The 18,723-nt window shown below is 33.0% G+C and overlaps 3 protein-coding genes across 14 annotated transcripts; 1 reads left to right on the top strand and 2 right to left on the bottom strand.

Moving 5' to 3' along the window:
- Positions 1 to 1,339: 1,339 nt before the first annotated feature.
- Positions 1,340 to 7,673, bottom strand: LOC123215355. Of its 10 annotated transcripts, none has more exons than XR_006502019.1 (8): positions 7,232 to 7,667; positions 6,703 to 6,812; positions 6,056 to 6,323; positions 4,713 to 4,857; positions 3,194 to 3,369; positions 2,764 to 2,902; positions 2,598 to 2,658; positions 1,340 to 1,936 (listed from the first exon to the last, which is right to left on the bottom strand). XR_006502019.1 is itself a non-coding variant. In XM_044635407.1 (5 exons), exons 2-5 carry the CDS (start codon positions 6,784 to 6,786, stop codon positions 3,357 to 3,359), a joined length of 510 nt encoding a protein of 169 aa, XP_044491342.1. In that variant the 5' UTR covers positions 6,787 to 6,812; positions 7,232 to 7,667; the 3' UTR covers positions 2,986 to 3,356. The 10 variants fall into 10 exon arrangements, 3 of the variants coding, with proteins under 3 accessions (XP_044491342.1, XP_044491340.1, XP_044491341.1); XR_006502021.1 differs by having other exon boundaries at positions 1,340 to 1,949; XR_006502017.1 differs by having other exon boundaries at positions 1,340 to 1,725; positions 1,886 to 1,936; positions 2,598 to 2,902.
- Positions 7,674 to 8,369: 696 nt separating this feature from the next.
- On the bottom strand, positions 8,370 to 11,369 carry LOC123216028 (malate dehydrogenase, cytoplasmic-like). 2 transcript variants are annotated; one of them, XM_044636377.1, is made up of 7 exons: positions 11,047 to 11,369; positions 10,343 to 10,501; positions 10,086 to 10,261; positions 9,727 to 10,004; positions 9,514 to 9,649; positions 9,319 to 9,430; positions 8,370 to 8,661 (listed from the first exon to the last, which is right to left on the bottom strand). In XM_044636377.1, the coding sequence occupies exons 1-7, from the start codon at positions 11,087 to 11,089 to the stop codon at positions 8,567 to 8,569; spliced, it is 999 nt and encodes a 332-aa protein (XP_044492312.1). In that variant the 5' UTR covers positions 11,090 to 11,369; the 3' UTR covers positions 8,370 to 8,566. The 2 variants fall into 2 exon arrangements, with proteins under 2 accessions (XP_044492312.1, XP_044492311.1); XM_044636376.1 differs by lacking the exon at positions 11,047 to 11,369 and adding an exon at positions 10,636 to 10,998.
- A 2,293-nt stretch (positions 11,370 to 13,662) lies between these two features.
- LOC123215831 (3-hydroxyisobutyryl-CoA hydrolase-like protein 1, mitochondrial) lies at positions 13,663 to 18,580 on the top strand. Of its 2 annotated transcripts, XM_044636086.1 has the most exons (15): positions 13,663 to 13,854; positions 13,942 to 14,022; positions 14,165 to 14,233; positions 14,337 to 14,400; positions 14,913 to 14,992; positions 15,674 to 15,757; positions 15,881 to 15,965; positions 16,722 to 16,807; positions 16,906 to 17,027; positions 17,175 to 17,235; positions 17,349 to 17,447; positions 17,564 to 17,665; positions 17,750 to 17,791; positions 18,045 to 18,166; positions 18,269 to 18,580. In XM_044636086.1, exons 1-14 carry the CDS (start codon positions 13,678 to 13,680, stop codon positions 18,129 to 18,131), a joined length of 1,239 nt encoding a protein of 412 aa, XP_044492021.1. In that variant the 5' UTR covers positions 13,663 to 13,677; the 3' UTR covers positions 18,132 to 18,166; positions 18,269 to 18,580. The 2 variants fall into 2 exon arrangements, with proteins under 2 accessions (XP_044492021.1, XP_044492020.1); XM_044636085.1 differs by lacking the exon at positions 18,045 to 18,166.
- The last annotated feature ends 143 nt before the right edge of the window (positions 18,581 to 18,723 follow it).

Below are 18,723 nucleotides of genomic sequence, written 5' to 3' on the forward strand. Positions count from 1 at the left end.
ATTCAATCGAATTATTCTTAAGTAAAGTCAAGTTCAAACTTAAGTTTGGTGGGTTTAATACTATTAAGTTTGAATTTAATTTTGAGAACATTTCACTAAATAATTTAAGAGATTTTAATTTAAAATAGACAAAACAAGGTAATACGATGTTATTTTAATTAATAATAAATGATAATATAAACTTTAAAATAATATTATTTTTATATTATGATTAAATTTGAGTTGAGTTTAAATTTAATTTATCTCAAATTAAATTAAACTCAAATTTAATTTAAGGAGAATTCACCTAACTCAAACTAAATTCTTTCAAACTAAATTAAACTTGAAATAACCCAAATTCGAATTGAGTTTAGTTAAGATCCATTCTTGCCAATGGGAACACAGGAAAGATGTTTTTTTTCCCTCTAAATTTGTAGTCACGTGCATGCGTGCTTTCTCTTCTTCTTATTGCTCTCAGACTGCAAAGAATAAATGCTCCTGTCCTGTGTGAACAGGGTTCATGTTTGAGCCATCAGAAGAAGAAACTGGTGCACCGACGGATGATATCATTAAAATGGCGAAAATGTCCTTGAATGAAGTACGTAGAGATGTATTTATATAATTTCAGTGTAGGTTATGTAACATAGAAACAAAATAATTGAACTTGAAACATATATATATATATATATATATATAAACCTAACAATATCATTTATTTTATATTTAACCTAAACAAGAGAAAAAGAGTTGAAAATTGTACTGTTATATATCTTAAAATGCTTTTCTGCAAATTGTACTGGAATTACAGGGAAAATACTTACTGCATATCTGCCATTTAGGGGTAGGATCTGGTTTGCTTTTTTACTGACAGTATTCATCTTCAAAAATTGTGGAAGAACTCATACATTTTAATGGCCTTATCTGAAATTCGATGAAAGAAAGTTCTCTCTTTTGAACCCAACCAGTCCAGCTTTCGATATGTGTACAACTGACACACAATTCACCCATTCATTCAAAAGCTGAAATAACACTTGATTGTTATAGAGAAATGTTGGAAAACTAACTTTAGACACTAGTTAAATTTGGAAATTTTGCAAGGGCTTCGGTAGTCTACTCGGCCATGAAACATGTGTGGTACGCTCAAACATCCTAGTACATAGGAATGCATAACTGGGAAAGAATAATATTATATGAAAAAAATTAAAAAAATAAATTAACATGTTATTAAATGATTAAATGATATAATTAATTATTTTATTTTTAATTTAAAATAATTAAAATATATTAAAATACTTATATTTGTTAATGTATAACCCTTTTTTCATGAGGTTAGAGATAAATTAAAATCAAGTCAATCCCAAATAAAAATTAATTTAAATTTGAACTCAAATTCAAATCTATAAGTTCAGTCCTCTTCAAGGATAATCAATAATATCCAAGGACACCCATGTCACTGAAGGAGGATCCACCCCTCCGTATAGTGAAAAACAATACACAATGGCCAATGGGTTCAGAATTGGGCAGCAAATGAATGATGAGAGGGGCAATTAGTGTAATTATAGTAGAAAGCAAGGGGCAAAAAATTAAAAAGAAGACAGGGGGTAAGACGATCAAATCTTTAGCGTACGATGTATTATGCTGAAAAATTATTGCAAGTGGCTGGCTTCTTGTTGCTGAGATGAGGCCTCCAATTTATGTACTCTCAACACTTAATTTCCAATCCATGGCCAGTTGAATTGAACAGCCCTGTTTACAAAAATCCCGATCGATGGTAACAGGTGGAAGACAAGTACAGCGAATATGAGAAATTGTATACAGCGAAGCGTGTAAATTGCTGTGTGAACAAATAAAGCAGAGGAGAGACTGAGTCAATAAATACAAAATAAAACAGAGAGGAGATGAGTACAGCGCAAGTCTGGTGGCATTTGGTGAAAGGCTGCCATGGACGTTGACTCTCCTGTACGGAATGTCTACTACTTAGTCAGAATTTTATTAAATATTACACGCACTGTTGAATTTATAATATCTTTCCGCAGAGAAGAAATTTAATTTTCAGCTTTACGTAGCAGTGGATTCGTTTCATGCTCATATCCACGTTTAGTTCATCCTAAACTCAACTTAGACTCTAATTAAATAGTTTAACTCAAGTTCAAAGGCTGACGGATAATTCATTATTAAATTCTTCTTTTTTGTAGCTTTTTCCTTGACAATTACAGTTCTTTTCTAACTATTTTTCTTCCACTCTTTTAATCATTGTCTCCTTCACCTTTCAATCTAGCTCAAACTCAAAGTTAAACTCATATTTCAAAATTCAAACTAAACTTAAATTAACTTTTGTTCAATTTGACTCAACTTAAATTCATCCTTAATTCTAACTATAAAGGAAACCACTAGGATTGTACATGATTCCTAGAAGAAAATTAGAGTTTTAAGCTGATTAATCTTTTTTCTTTTCAGGGCCTAAAATAATAAAAATTAGAGTCACGACTGGGAAATTTGTTCTGTACAATTATATGGCACATGATAAAGACGCAAACAGATAAATGTTTTGCTCTATCCATAAATTACCATTTTTTTCTTGTCTTTTATACATAAAAATTCATTGATAAAATGCTTACCGAATTTGAGGTGGTACCCGTGAAATGCCTGCCCAGTTTCGGTTGAGTTGAGAGGAAGCCGCTACATTTTTATTTAGAGTACGAAAGAAAGAGTAATAATTAGTGGGAAGAAATTATTGTTCAGCAAGGTGAAATAAATACAAGGGGGAAATTGGGCCAGACAGACCGTTTTAACGTCTTCTTTCTGCCTTGTCAACATCGCATCACCCAGACGGGTAAGATGTAAAACTATGTTATCTCAAAAGCATACAGCACTCCACCCAGCTTCTCATCCCCTGTCCATTCATCATGCAATCTATTTCCCTCTATATATTAAAAATTAAAATTTTTACACTAAACAATAGAAAATCAATAATACATCATGCATTAACTCATATACAAATGCTAATTGGTCATCATACAATCAAATGTTATTTTATTTTTAATTCAAAACCACTCAATTATTTAATAACATCTCAGTGTGCTGTTGAAAATAAAGTTCAATGGGAAATTTAAGGCTAATGTTTTTTGGTCACAATTAAAACTAGAGCAAAGCCAAAGGCTGGCATGACATTGTCTCATTCTGAAATGAATCACCCCCAGATTTATAAACTTACAAGTCGCTAGCAATTCTGGGCATTTCGGTTTGTCCATGCATACTAGTTCACCATTATTTGAAGCCTTCACCATGAAAGCACAATCGTCTTAACAAAGAAATGGAACTTGCATCCTGAGATTCTTAAGTCAAAATCTGTGCATCTTCAGCCAGAGTTTTTTAAGCTATTGCTGTGCTCTGTGAAGTAAAACGGGGAAAAAGGGCAAATTGGAGAAATAAATTATCAACAATGCATAGATCATAACCTAAGTCTTGTAAAGGCAGAAAAATAAATCTTCTAAATGTAGCCTTCATGCATTCGGTATAAGATATTTGGAATGGGAAAGAGATAATCACATGATTTCAAGGAAATTCAATAATCATCCTATGTCGAAACAAATTTAGCCCAAAACGACAACATTCATTTACATCTAAAGTCATGACACTTTTTTTCATAAAAAAATGACATATTCTTTTAATTTAAATATAGAGTCACTGAAAGCTTTATCAATATTGTTATATTTTGGAGAAAAGAAAAGAGTAAAAACTAAGCGATGGGATGTGAGGATAAGCCATGTGAAACAACTATGGAGAACAATTTTCATAAGGCCATCTAGATCATGTGCAGAGTCAGTAAACAGGACCACATAACAAGTAGAAAATGATGTTACACGGTATCTTCAACTGTTTGATCACTTCCCACGAAACTTCCATATTTTTAGTTGGAGCATAAAACAAAATCGTCCCTGCGCTGACCAAGCTTTTCTGACACTTCATTGAAGTAGTGAGGAATAAACTGCTGTCTAGGTGTGGAAAAAACAGAACCAAAAAACATTTTTACCACAAACTCAACTATGCATATATTCAGGGCCTAGGAAAAACCTTAAAAATTAAAGAAAAAACTTAATACAGAAACGCAGCCTGAGCTAAATAGTTTATCAAGTCAAATTTGCTCATAATCCTCCGTGCAAGCATAGAGGAACAACAAAGATTTCGGTGTCCAAGTTTAGAACTAGAGCCATGATAAATATTACATGTAGCAGGTATTCTCTGCATAGTAACTGAAAACAAAAAATTAACAACTATCAATGCATCTTGCAGTCAGAAGAAAAACTGCAAACTCATTTTTCAACCCAACCAACACATTCAAAAGCAAAGATGACATTTAAAGCATTTTGACAGCTGTCAATAATAATTAACCACGAGTAGATAAAATCGAAGCATGAAACACACTAAATATTTGAAAATAGAATATACACACAATAAGTTCTAGATCTTCCATCATAACCAATGGTTATTGAAAAAGACATCAGGAATTTCTAGCTCTACAGCCTGAATATATTGTGGGAATAATTCCAGAAAACATTCAATACCTAATTGGTGACCATGATGTTGTAACTGTCACCTAAACAGAAAGGACTAAGTTCAATCCTTTCGCCTCAGTTTGTTGGTCATGGGAAGCGAGTCAAAAGATACAGTTGGTTGAAAAAATAGATCAATTTATGAACAGGTAGACTATGAGTTGCACAGACAAGACTTACTTTGGTTTGTCTGACAAGGTTACTAGCGATCTGAGCACACCAGGACTGATCTTGTCAGCTAGGGCACCCTTTTCTGAGATATGAAAAGATTTCTCCTTCACATAGCTTTGCAACTTTTTTGCATCATAATCAAGTTGTGTTTGATCTGATTGAAAACAAAGATATTATAAAAGTAGAAATAAATGCAGAAGAATAATATAAAAGGAATCAAAACAACAGTAGAAGAAAAACACAATAGCAAGATGAAAGAATGTTTAGCTTAACATATTAGACATAAGAATACATCAAACTAAGCCTAAATATGCTGGCATTTTGCCAGCAATTCAATGCATCAAAGCATATACCTTGCACATTTATTTTTATTATTAAAGGTATTTGTTACCTTTTCAGCAAAAAAATGAAAAGAAGAAAGGATGGAATTAATTCCCTGACCAAATATAGAAGGGCACAAGGTAGACAAATTAATTAATTAATTCATCAACTTTACGTCTGAAAAGAAATGGTTTTCCAAAATGCTCTCTTTTTCCTAAAACTAAATCCAGGATGACCACCAAACTGCACAGCATGGAATTTAATTCAGTTTATAAAAGGCAGATATTTTTGTGTAGTTTCATCTAAGAAGCTTCACCATTACGCATAACTTATACTTGCAGAGGACACTGAAAAAAAGCTCATCACTGAAAACAGTTTTCATTTTTTTCACATCCATACAGATTTTAATATTGAAGTGACAAGCTAGTAACTCTAAAATAATTTTTGAGATATTTGCCTACTAAGAAAGGACCAACAATTGATAGCCTTGACAAGTAACTGTGATTCAAATACATAAACTATAATTACAAAAATAAACTCAGATTCCATAATCCCCTAATAATCTTCAGAGTGGCTGGTGAACTAAATCCCACACTGTTCCCTAAAAATCTTCAGGGTGGCTATCTTCAAGCTGGTTAGGGACCATTAGAATGTTAGATAATCTTCTCATTAACAGTTTTATTGTCAATAATTCTTTAGTCATTATTTATGCAATTATCAAACATATCATCAACTTTGATTGATATTCAAAGTTTCAAACAAATTCTTTCCAGTAAAATCATGCATATCAACATGCAAAAACAAGATGCTTACTATATCACCAGTCAAATCTATCCATGAATCAAGGTAGATCACATATATTTCCTACCATTTAAAAACTTTTTGCTCAACAAATCACCAGTCATACCAGGAAAAAGAAAATACCACCTTCTGATATATGAATACTCAAGTAATTTTTAAAAACTAATCACAATTTCCAAAACTGATTTAAACTCATAAATCATTTACACTGAGAAGGCTCAAGAAGACACCTGTCTCCAAAATAGTATGAGCAGCATGAAATGGAATTCTAGCAAAGACATCAGTTCCAGGGAACATCATCCATGTGTGCTCATTTGTGTCATGGTCACCGCAGGTTGTGCATACCTCCTTCACCAAAGGCCTCGGTCCAGGATGCCCCATATCTTTCATTATTGACTCAAAAGGAGATGGAATACTAGTTCTTGTTGTCCTAGCCCTCTTCCTCAGAGCTGTTAGTGCTTCCCTATTCCCATTCCTCACTTTATCATTTTCAACTAACTGAATTTCCATGAGCAGGAATCAGTGAAATCCCATTTGCGGCCCAGGAAAATCAAAATAAAAAAAACACGTATTATATTCATGATAGTACTCCAATAATTTCCAACAAGTCAAAAACCGTTCAAATTAGAAAGTGTTTGTATCAGGCTACTTTTACAATACATCATAGTTCTTGATCCTTACCCCCGTGAAAAAAAAAAAAAAGGATTCCAGTATCCTAACTCAAAAATTTCTTCAACTTTTTTTCAAATGAGACCAATTGTTTAACTCAATAGCTGGTATCAAAAAATCATTTTACTTCCACACATTCTTCAGCAACCAAACAGAGTATGGGAGTTCAAATAAACATGTTGAAAACAGAAAGCTGGGTCGTAATTACCTGATGTCTGGCTAAAAGAAGATGCTCAGCCTCAGTTTCAAGCTCAATCAAACTTTGCTGGAATTGCCCCATAGTCTGGTCCATTTTTCAATCCTCAGTACATCTATCACCTGGTTGTTCTTCCAAATTAATAAGTTGAAACAAACACTCAACCAAGACTAAGTAACTTCAGAAATTACTCGTTTTTTAGAACATAAAAAGAAATATGTTTGCTTTCAAAATTTTATTCACATGGACAGCAGAAAGAGCTATGTATGTCGACTATAAGTTCAAGCGAAAAGAATATATAAAAGTCAAACACAAAACCCTAATTAGGATATAATCCGAAAATATTCCTGCACTTTGAAAGGGAGCATAAATGCTGAGATTGAAATTTAAAGACATAAAGAGAATTACAAAACCCCTAAATAAGCATTACATAAACATAAACCCTAGACGCAAAATCACAACGCCCGCGTCTTCAAATGCACAATAGATTTAATAAAAAAGCCAGTAAAAATTAAATTCACAACCAAAAGAAAAACCATACAGGTGGGCGTTGGAGTGGAGCAACTTATGTTGGACTCACTCTTCGCCGCCCGTCGTAATAGTGAGGAAGAGCGTTCAAATTAAGGAGCGTAGGCGTTCGTGACTTGGAAAGCAAGAAAAAGAACATCAAATGAAACGGTATCTTCGAAACTTGGGCGCTAAATGCAATCTCTTTACTCTATTCTACAGTGCGGTGTGCTATTTGGAAACGTGCACGCTCATGGCTTTGGGCTTAGATTAGGATTTAGTACAGCGTACAGCCGTGGGGCTTTTTTTTTCCTGACCCATTTCAAGCCGTTCAAAACGTGGTCAGGTTAGGCTGCATTCGAGAAGAGCCTATCTTTGGATCCATGAATTGGATTTGAAGATTTAGTTTCGCAGTTAGCCTTAGAGTTCAACGTTCCGCGAGTTGCCGTAACAAAACTCTCCTCCTTCGCATATTCTTCTTTTTCAACAACTTGGCATCTTTTTTCTTGTTTTATTCATCCCTAATCAATTAAAATGAAGCTTAAACTTAGCTGTTGTCGTTTCAAATTGGATTCTAGTTAACCCTTGATCTGGTTTAAATTAAATTTACCACATCAAATTTAAGTTAAAGTTTGTTTGAATTAATATACAATATTACTATAATATTATCAGCCAAATAATAATATTATTAGAAAAGTTAATAATAATATCATTATAAGAGACAGACCTACAAGCCAATTTCATATCAAATAACCAAATCAAAATTTTAATCCAAAATTGATTCATTCAAATTATTGATTTAAATTGAATTAATTCGAATAAAATCTATCCTAAATCAAATCGTGGTCTGGCTAACCATGATGAGATATTTTAACATTAATAAAACTATGTGTATCCATTTTGGATACACAAATGTATACATATTTATATGTGTCATCATGTGACTAGATGATTTTGAATTAAAAATAAAACAATAACCAACCATATGATGACACATATGAATATATATACATTTATATATCTAAAATAGGTACACATAATATTACTTTTTAACATTTAAGATCCGATATCAATTTAGAACCATAATTTAATACATTAAATGACAAATTAATTATGGGAGAATAACAATTTTAACATTTTCACACCCACAAAATTAGAAATTGAAATTATGCTAGCTACGTAATGCACTGTGTGTTTTTCATTAAAAGCAGAAATTCAATATGTAAATGATAGACCATCCCCACCCAATAGCACAAATAACGACTGGAAGAAAGAGAAGGGATGCTTATTATCTCATCAACTGAAGCCATAACAGAGGTCTTTGTTTTTATTTTCAATAGGAGAACTCAGCGTCAATTCAAGTTGAGTTTCAATTGAGGCATGAATAGGCCAATGATTTCTCCTCCACCAATTCTTTGGCTGTTGCATCCATCTTTGCCCTCGAAAGTTCCTCTATTTTGAGACCTGCAATTTCAATGAACATATATTTTAGCCCAGAGTAATACTAAATGTTCAGATGAAGGGTACTACCCAATATAAAGAAACTGCAATAGTATTATATTATTGAATGATCTAATTATATATTTTATTTTTAAATTAAAATAATTCAATCACGTGATTATGCATTTGTTTATTTGTATCCATTAGTGTCTAACTGTTCATATAACTATTTTTACATGATAATATAATTGAATCGAATTACTCACAACTCAGTTTATGTTAACATAAGTACAACTTGATTATTGTTGAGACGAACTCAAACTTGATCAGCTCAAGTTAGGCTCTCAAGCCAACCTCGAGCTAACTGTTGGATGAGTTAGTGAACTTATACTCTTAAAACTTTCAAATTTTACATTTATACTCCCAAAACTTCTTCTATGACTTTAAATATCAGTCAATTAATAAATATATAAATTATAATGTTTAAATATATTTTTTGAACCAAACTCAAAGTCAAGCATTCATATCTTGAATTCAAGCTTGAACTAACAATTCTCTAAGTCAACGAGCTCAAGCTTTGCGTTAATACCCTTCAGTCAACTCAAGCCAAACACTACTTGATTATATTCAGTTCAATTATAGCCCTATTTTGTAGATTTTAGCTTAAATTAATTCACTTACCCTGCACAATTGACCATTCTCCATTCGCACATGTAACAGGAAACGAGTAGATAAGGCCTTTTTGGATGCCATAAGATCCATCAGAATACACTCCCATTGAAACCCAAGTCCCCTGCATCAAACATGCAAAGAAAAAAAAATTATTCTTGTGGAAGAAATGGATTCTGCATACAATTTCGGATCAGCATATCCAACCTTTGAGGTGCCTAGAACCCAATCACGAATATGATCACAGGCAGAGCTTGCAGCAGAGAGAGCACTCGAAAGATTCCTAGCTTTGATAATGGCAGCCCCACGTTGCTGCACAGTGGTGATGAATTCTGAATTCAACCTGTAATAATAATAATAAAAGATTCAAAAATTAACGAGGCTATAAAAAGGGTAGAAATTAAGTAACATTTTAGGTACCAATTATCATCAGCAACAAGTTCTCTAACAGGCTTCTCCCCATTGCCAGAGGCCACAGTTGCATGATTGACATCGGGATACTGAGTCGAAGAATGATTGCCCCAAATGATCACATTCTTCACATCGCTAACATGAACCTTTAGCCTTTCAGAGATTTGGCCCAGTGCTCTATTATGATCAAGACGTGTGAGACATGTGATGTTTTTCTCTGGAATAGAAGGAGCGAATTCTTTCAAAATCAGTGCATTGGTGTTTGCAGGGTTGGCTACAACTAACACCTGTTTATAAAATGATGAGAAAAACAAGTTAACTTAATAGGAAGAAACATAAGAATCAATCATGGAAGGATTTTATGTCACCTTGCAATTTGGAGCAGCATGCTTCTCCAGAGCTGAAGCTTGAGCCTTGTAAATTGATACATTTTTAGACATCACATCCTTTCTTTCCATACCTTCCTTTCGTGGGAATCCGCCAACCATGACGGCAATGTCGACATCTTTACAGGCTTCAACAATGTCCGAAGTAGCAATGACACCTATTGAAACAGATTAAAGAAACCTGAGGAGACAATTTTGGTTCAACCATGTTAACAGGAATGTTAGCTTGAGAGACAAACCTTTTAGAAGAGGAAAGGCAGCGTCTATCAATTCCATTCTCACCCCATTCAAGGCCTCAGCTGCAGGCTCAATATCAAGCATGTGCAGGATTACAGGTTGATCAGGGCCAAGCATGACCCCCCTGGCGATCATGGGAACAAGAGCATATCCTATTTGCCCTGTTCAAAGTTATTCAAATCAAATGTTGGTAAATCATAAACAACAGGGTTAGGAGATATGAGGTTTGAATCTTGGGAAAAAGATGTTGATCTCTGCTTTTGTTTTCAAGAAAAACAGATTTCAAATAACTTGCCTGCAGCCCCAGTGACCAATACTCTAATGGGCTCCTTTGGTATATTCAGGAAACTTGCCATGTGCTTAATGATTTTCCAAAACAATGTAATACAGAACAAAACAACCAGAATCTTCTGAAGGAGTACAATATAAAAGTAATCCATTTCTCAAAACAAAAAGAACCACAAATTTTCCTGTTAGAATCAGGAAACAAACAATATAACATCATTTAAATCTACGAATCAATACACACACCTCAACAATACGGCAATAAGATACCAAAATGAAGTCTACAAGCCATGAAAATGTACACAAACATCTTCTCACTCCAAAGAAAAGAACCCACCTAACCTTTGCCAAGAAGACTTAATGACGAATACTAAAATAATATAAGAAAGGGAAGAAATAGTAGTAAAAAAAAAAAAAGTACCAGCAGCGCCAGTGACTAGAACTCTCATGGGGTTCTTGGCCATTTTTGTGCAAAGATAGATGTTTTGGAGGGTGGGAATGAAGTGAAATGGAGAGGAACAATTATGATGAAGAGGAGAGGTTGAATAAATGGAGAAAAAGAATAAGAGATTGACAGATAAGGAAATGGGATCAAAGATAAAGATAGAGTTGTGAGGTGTGACAAGGATGGCGAATCTGCTACCTTTTACGGTTGATGATAAGAGAGTGTCAGCTGCGAAATGGAAGGAAAGTTTGTTTCCATATCATCGCTGTGCACCCTCCACACCATCTCTGCACCTGCCTATTTCATCCCTTTATATTGAGCAATAGTATGTGAACCCTCTGTTGAATAAACAAAGGGTTATTTATCATTAATTTAAGATAGTTTAATTTTATGATCCACACATCATTTAAGTCCTGCTTAAATATACAAAATTAGTTATACATTTTTTAATTATTTTATATTTGTTTACACTTAATTTGTAAATTTGTTTAAATAAATTATTCTTTAATTGGTCTAAATCTGATCAAATCTAGTTTGTGAAGAGTTTAGTTTTTTTAAACCAAGCTAAATTTAAATTAATTTAAGTTTAAATTTAATTTTATTTAAATTCAATTCTAATTGAAATTTAAACTAAACACCTTACATAATATATGTGTGTTATCAGGTTAAATTCATTTTTATTTTTATTTTTATTTAAATAATACATCAATCCAAGCACCGATTGATTTGAATCGGCTCCATCACCAAGTTAATTCCCAATACATTGGTCAAAGCCCATGCCACATAAACCCTATTGATAATATAATAATACTGTATTTTAAAACAAACAAATTGATATATTTACAAGATTATTTTAACTTAAAAGATAAAATAAATAATTAGTTAACTTAATCATATGAACGTATCAATTTATTTGTACTTATTAATTTTTATTATTTATACACATAATATTAATTTTAACAAAAAAATAAAACTAGTCTGATAGTCTAACAATATAAGTTAGCATAATATTATATTATTTTACATTTTACATTTTAAATGTATTGGCAATATTTGAATATATAATTCATGGATCAAGATTACCGGTTAATTTGATCAAGCTTAATTTACATTTTGGATAAAACTTGAATATATTGAGCTTGATCAGAGCATGATTTATGTTATAAGTTTGTTTTTATATATAAATCAAATTTGAATTGAATCTTACTCAATTTGAATCTTCAACTGAGTTTTAGTAAAAAAGGATTTTCATTTTAGCAATAAAATTTAAAATTAGTTCGATAAAAATGGTGTCATTGTATCGGAATTGGTTTGAACTTAACTCTTACTTCAAATAAAAATGCTCAAATTGAATTGAAATAGATCAAACTTAATTCAAGTTGCATTCAAGCTTCTCCATACTTGATCCGAATTGAGCTTGAGCAATAACCTTATTTGAACTCATCTAGGATCAAATCTACTCCTAAATTGAACCTGCCTTCCTCCACTTAATCTTTCTTAGGAAATGCAACTGAGGGCATGAAATTGTTAGTTGTTGGTTGTGTAGTCAATCAAATGCCTAGTGACACGTAGATAGGGCAATGACAATAGCAATAAAGGTGCGAACCAAGAGGCACACCATGGTGGTGTGCGTAGAGTAGAAGGCATGTGTCAAGTGGTGTAAGGTGTAGTTTTGCAGAAGGTTGTGTTCAGGTGATGCGATGTAATGTAACCGGAGTGGGGCAATGCAGGTTGGGGGCGATGATGGTGCAAGAGATGGAGGTGAGATGAGCAACCCCAAAGGTGTGCAACACAAGATGGCATCTGAAAATATGAGAAAAACAAAAAGACAGTCTAATGAGAAGAATCAATTATAAATAGTGAATGGTCTAATACGTCAACAAAAATGACTGATGGTAACACTTAGGGTGAGTTTGGTTAGGGGATTTTATGATTACCTTGATAATCTATCTTTTATTCCTTTGTTTGGTTTGTCAGTAATAAAAGATTATAATAATCTTCTATTACCAATGCTGACGTGACATGTAATATAGGTGATAATCTGATTACCACATTCACCTTAGATATTTAAAGATTACTGAGGTAATCTTGAGTTTATTATAATTATATTATTATTTATTAGTTTTCTGAGATAAAAATAAATTTATTTTTAATTAATATGATAAATAATATAAAAAATACTTAAAAATAATTATATTCAAGGACATTTAAGTAAAATAATTTACTAGTAATCTTTTATTACCTTTAACCAAACACAATAATTATTTATACCTATTAAATTTTATCAAATATAGTAATCATTTATACTCAGTAATCTTCTAAGTAATCTATTTTCAAGGTAATCTTTTTATTTTAGTAATCAAATATTACCCAAACCAAACGCTCCCTTAAGATAATCCTCAGTTGAGTGAAAAATAAATGTTTAGGGGGTTGATAAAATATTTATAAATTTTTTGGGGATATATTTTATTAAGATTTTATTACCAAACTTAATAGGCAGATGAGAACATTAACTTTTCAAACTTAAAGGGCTACAATTTAATTTATCAAAGTTTGGGTGGGCATGGAGACTTTACTTAATTGTTGATATTCGTATTAATTTGTGTAATGCTACTTGGCAAACTAGTTCTGATAAGAGCTACTGAGGAGAGACGGAAGAAGAGGATGCAAAGCTTCAAGGCATCAATTGTTAGGCGTTGTGGCTACACTTTACGAGCTCTGACTCAGTACCGGACTCTTTCTTCTCTTCCTGAAAACGTTCTTAATGATGATCTTGACAATCAGGTAAGTTAACCTCATTTCACTGCATAATTTCTTCTTCTTATTACGTGTAAAATTCAATTGATTTCATTTTCTCTTTATACCTTACAGGTTTTAGCGGAAGGTAGAGCTAGTTCTCGAATGGCGATTCTTAACAGACCCTCGGTTCTCAATGCTCTCAACACAAATATGGTGTGTTCTTTGTTTCAATTCTATTCGTTTTTTTAATTATTTTTCACTTCGATTTAAATACTTTTTTATTAAAAATTTTATTATCTGATAATTTTTCGCCTTGTTTATTTATTTATTTATCTATTTTTTTCTGTGTATCTAGGGGGATAGGTTGAATAATCTATATACATTTTGGGAAAATGATCCAGATATTGGCTTTGTGATGATGAAGGTAATTCTTCTTTGATTTTTTTTTTCAATTTTCAAATTCGAGTTTTTACTTGTTATTTTTCCATGTTAATGAATGATTTTGATTTAATTTTGGAATTTTGAAGGGCAGTGGTCGGGCGTTTTGTGCTGGTGGAGATATAGTTGCACTCTATCATTTGATTAACCAAGGTGAGGCCTAGTTTTTGTTAGTACAATTCACTCTATTTTCACTTATGTGTAGTTAAAAGGAATTTATTGGGTTCCCTTATGTTACAGATAAATGGTCTAGTTTGAATAATGTTTTTATTCTTTTTGAATGATTATTTGCAGAAAGTTGGCATCACATAGTCAGGTAACAGAAGGTGGTAGAAAGTTTTTAGGGTTAGAAAGTTTGAGGTAGAATCAGGGTTGTTATATATTGTTATAGAGAAGAAACCTGTGCTATGTGGTTTCTTGCCTCAAGTTTTTTATATTTGATGTTTGTTCTATTGGTCACCTTTTCCTGAATCCCTGGTTTTGTAAAGGACATAAATATGAAGACATGGCAACATTGGTAGAAAATCAAAGCATGAAACACACACACACACACACACACACACACACACACACACACAATATATATATATTGGTAAATCTTTGTTTTTTCACATGAGTTGATTCATAATATTATACCATCATTCAACATTTTGTTCTCTGTGCAGGGAAGCTTGAAGAGAGTAAGAACTTCTTTAGGACACTATATAGTTTCATATACCTACTAGGCACCTATTTGAAGCCACATGTGAGTATTTACACTTTAATAATTAGAACATTTTTTCAGTTTTTTGCTTTATTTCAATCACCTGTGGTTTATAAAATAGCTTTGACGTGATGATCATTCAACTTTTACCTTGAGGTCCTTGGTAGTGGATGTTTTGTTATAATATCACTAACAGTCTAATTGTAATACAACCTGGTAGTGTGGTTTTTGTGGTTTGTTATCATATGTGCAATCTAAATTGACATAATAATATCTGAAGAGCATGTTTTATATAAGAAGACAATAGAAATTACAAAGATATTTTGATTACCGTATGACTTCTAATGTAGTTTATAATTTCCATTTATCTCTTCCTATGACTGAGATTTTCACGTAATACTCTTTAGCCCCTTCATGTATTTTGCTTTTGGTACAGAACTAATCATATAGGAATCACTGGATGTGAATTTTCTATCCTAGTCATTATGGTCTCCATTTAAATCCATTTATAAGAATATTCTAAGTTTAATGCACAGATTATCATGGTTGGGTAAACTGTCATGTTTAGTTACTTATATATCTTTCTAGAGGGAGATTAATTTCCTGTGATCCATTTATTTTGTGGTTGAATTTATAATCAGCTAAGCCGCGTTATCTTTCTGATTTAAGTGTATGACTTTTAACCAGTATAGTGAAGTTAGCTTTTAATTTATCTTCATCTAGGTGGCTATTTTGAATGGCATTACTATGGGCGGTGGGGCTGGAGTTTCCATACCTGGGACATTACGGATTGCCTCTAGTAGAACTGTATGTTATTTGGATACATGTCTATTTTTTTAATCTTTTTATTTAGTTTTGGTGATCCACTACCTGAATTTTAATTACAAGGCTGTTGAACTCAACTGACAGTTTATCTTATATAATTTGCAGGTTTTTGCTACCCCAGAAACTCTAATTGGTTTTCACCCTGATGCTGGTGCATCCTTCTACCTCTCACATCTACCTGGCCGCTTAGGTATTTTTGGTGCCAATTGCCCATTTATGCATATTTAACTTGTCCATTGTTGCTGCAAATTATTGCATCTAAATAAGTTGGTCATGATTTGTTTGATATGAAGAGTAATATTTGCAGTTATGTTATTTTGCCATTCTGATCCTGGTAATTTTACAAGTATCAGGAGATTACTTAATGCAATTTCAATGGAGTTATCATCAACAAGCAAAAGCCTCGTGAACATTAAATTATTGAATTTTGGTTTCAATGTGTGCTTCTGTTAGATATTTTTCTGATAATTTTCCAGTACAGTGATATTTATTATCTCTAGGAGCATGTATTGTCCCACTTGAAAAACCATGGTTTGATGTAGTTATGATAATTTTCAGTACAGTGCTTCTTCCATTAATTTACTTGTTTCACTTTTATAATACTGTCCAAGTAAATTGGTATTGGATGCTATGATGGTTTAAGGTTGCTTGGCTGGCTATGTGGGATCTGTAGAAACTTTTGGACATAGTATAAGTCACATTCATGCTATATGGGTAATGATTGTTTGCTAACTTGATTTCTGAATTAGTGTCTGAAAGTCTTGCTTTCTGAGCCTAAAATATGTTTCGAAGTCTAAGCTGTCAAGTTAGAAACTGTTTACTCCCTCCACCTCCTTCCTGTTTTGACCTTGATATTACTTCTTTGAATTGGATTAGGTAGGCTAACTGTCCTCAGGGATCTGGCTCAGAACGATATCCCAATAATTTTGAAGTTTGATTTTTGCAGGGGAGTATTTAGGTCTGACAGGTGAAAAACTCAATGCAGCAGAAATGATGGCTTGTGGACTAGCTACACACTATTCGCTTAGCGAAGTTAGTTTACTGGTCCCTTATCTTTCTTCTAATTTACTTACCCTTCCTGGCAGTAGTAGCACTTTTAATTTCGTTTTTTTTTCTGCCTTTACCAACAGAGACTACCATTAATTGAAGAAGCACTTGGGAAATTGATTACTGATGACCCTTCTGTCATTGAAGCATGCTTGGAAAAGTACTGTGACATTGTCTACCCAGACCAGATGAGTGTATTTCACAGGTTTAAATTTACATGGAACCTGGATTGTGGAAGTTAATTTTGATTTAACAATGTCGGAACCAACATGTCTTTCTTTTCACCACGAACACAGTGGAATGTCAAATATCTATCATCAGGGTCTAATAAGCGGTTATCTCTTTTTGTCAGGATTGAAATACTTGACAAATGTTTCAGCCTTGACACAGTAGAAGAAATTATTGATTCTTTGGTAAGCACACATACAATAGGACATAATGACTCGATTATCCGCACATAGGGAAAAAGGTGAAAGGAAACCTTCATTAAGTTGAAACAAATGATGACAATAATAACTTTTCTCAGGAACGCGAGGCAGCTGCAACAAATGCTGCTTGGTGCAGCTCCACTTTAAGAAGACTTAAAGAAGCCTCACCATTGAGCTTGAAGGTTTCCTTGAGATCTGTGAGTCACTCTTCTCTTTTCACTTTATTATTTTGCATTGAGAGTTCGTAAATTATCTTAGGTTGTGTTCATAAAGTCTTTGTGTTGTGATCTGATAAATGTTATTGTCTGGTCAGATAAGACAAGGTAGATATGAGACCTTTGATCAAAGTTTGGTCCGTGAATACCGAATGTCTTTACAAGGAATATCTAAGCAAATTTCTGGTGACTTTTGTGAGGTATACAATAGTTTGATTCTTCACCTAATAAATGAAAATGTTTATGAATTTTTTCACTATATTGTTTCTGTAATTCCTTGCCAGGGAGTTCGTGCACGAATGGTGGATAAGGACCTTGCCCCAAAGGTAGGTATTGTGTAGTGGACAAAATCATAAAGACGGATTTTCAAAATGAACATGAAATTAAATAATGATCGCAATTAGTGGTGGATTCTAATCAAATCAACCATGAGCTTGATGACTTATGAAGGACATGAGCTCGAGTTCAATAAACTTAGAGTAAAATAATGTCGTTTTGACTTTAAGTTATATAATAAAACGTTGTCGTTTTGCATTATTTACATAATGTAATACTAGCGCAAATGATGTTGTTTTGAAGGAGCCAAAACAACGTTGTTTTATTTACACACAATTTGCTTGCAAGTCTATCAAATCGAACACCCTCATGGCTCGAACTCAAGCTTGACCTATGGTCACTCATTTTGAACTCAAACAAACTGAGTAAGCAATCAAGTTCGAGCTAGGTTGATTTGAATTCACCCCTAATTGTAACGCTGTATAATATAGGCAGTGTTAGATTCTCATGGTTTTCAAAATGTGCAGTGGAGTCCCCCAAGTTTAGAACAGGTGTCGGAAGATATGGTTGATTGGTATTTTTCCTCACTTAGTGAATCTGAGCCTGATCTAGAGCTGCCCACGAAACTGCGTGAAGCTTTTAATTAGTTTCAAAAGCTTAGTGCTGGATCTTTAGAATGATTTGGAAGCCTCACTCTCTTAAAGTACATACAGGTATTGTCTTTCAGATCAGAACAGCAGAATAATTTCTAAAATCAATTATTTTCTAGTAGCCAAATGTTCCTTAGACAATTTATTTATTTATAGTTAATATAAAAACCCAGCACGATAATTTATTAATCTTCGGATTATCACAGCCCATTTTATTAAGAATTGTTTCTGCTCTCTTGCAAGCAGCGGCGTGTTATAAGGACACACAGGTAATAGATTATGCAATGCTATTTATTAGAATCTGACACATGATGCTCGCTTATATCTGTTTG

This window comes from Mangifera indica, chromosome 5 (assembly GCF_011075055.1).
Source record: "Mangifera indica cultivar Alphonso chromosome 5, CATAS_Mindica_2.1, whole genome shotgun sequence".
NCBI lineage: Eukaryota > Viridiplantae > Streptophyta > Magnoliopsida > Sapindales > Anacardiaceae > Mangifera > Mangifera indica.

What these genes read in the sequence shown, in the direction of transcription:
- LOC123215355 (XM_044635405.1), bottom strand. Translation starts at nt 6,786, where the DNA reads ATGGACCAGACTATGGGGCAATTCCAGCAAAGTTTGATTGAGCTTGAA. An exon ending in TTCTTTTAGCCAGACATCAG is followed by an intron (nt 6,324 to 6,702) that starts GTAATTACGACC and finishes ATGGAAATTCAG; the next exon opens with TTAGTTGAAAATGATAAAGT. An exon ending in TCATACTATTTTGGAGACAG is followed by an intron (nt 4,858 to 6,055) that starts GTGTCTTCTTGA and finishes GTTTTCAATCAG; the next exon opens with ATCAAACACAACTTGATTAT.
- LOC123216028 (XM_044636376.1), bottom strand. Translation starts at nt 10,780, where the DNA reads ATGGATTACTTTTATATTGTACTCCTTCAGAAGATTCTGGTTGTTTTG. An exon ending in ATTGGTCACTGGGGCTGCAG is followed by an intron (nt 10,502 to 10,635) that starts GCAAGTTATTTG and finishes AACTTTGAACAG; the next exon opens with GGCAAATAGGATATGCTCTT. An exon ending in ATGCTGCTCCAAATTGCAAG is followed by an intron (nt 10,005 to 10,085) that starts GTGACATAAAAT and finishes TTTTATAAACAG; the next exon opens with GTGTTAGTTGTAGCCAACCC.
- LOC123215831 (XM_044636085.1), top strand. Translation starts at nt 13,678, where the DNA reads ATGCTACTTGGCAAACTAGTTCTGATAAGAGCTACTGAGGAGAGACGG. An exon ending in CAGATGAGTGTATTTCACAG is followed by an intron (nt 17,028 to 17,174) that starts GTTTAAATTTAC and finishes TCTTTTTGTCAG; the next exon opens with GATTGAAATACTTGACAAAT. An exon ending in AAGAAATTATTGATTCTTTG is followed by an intron (nt 17,236 to 17,348) that starts GTAAGCACACAT and finishes AACTTTTCTCAG; the next exon opens with GAACGCGAGGCAGCTGCAAC.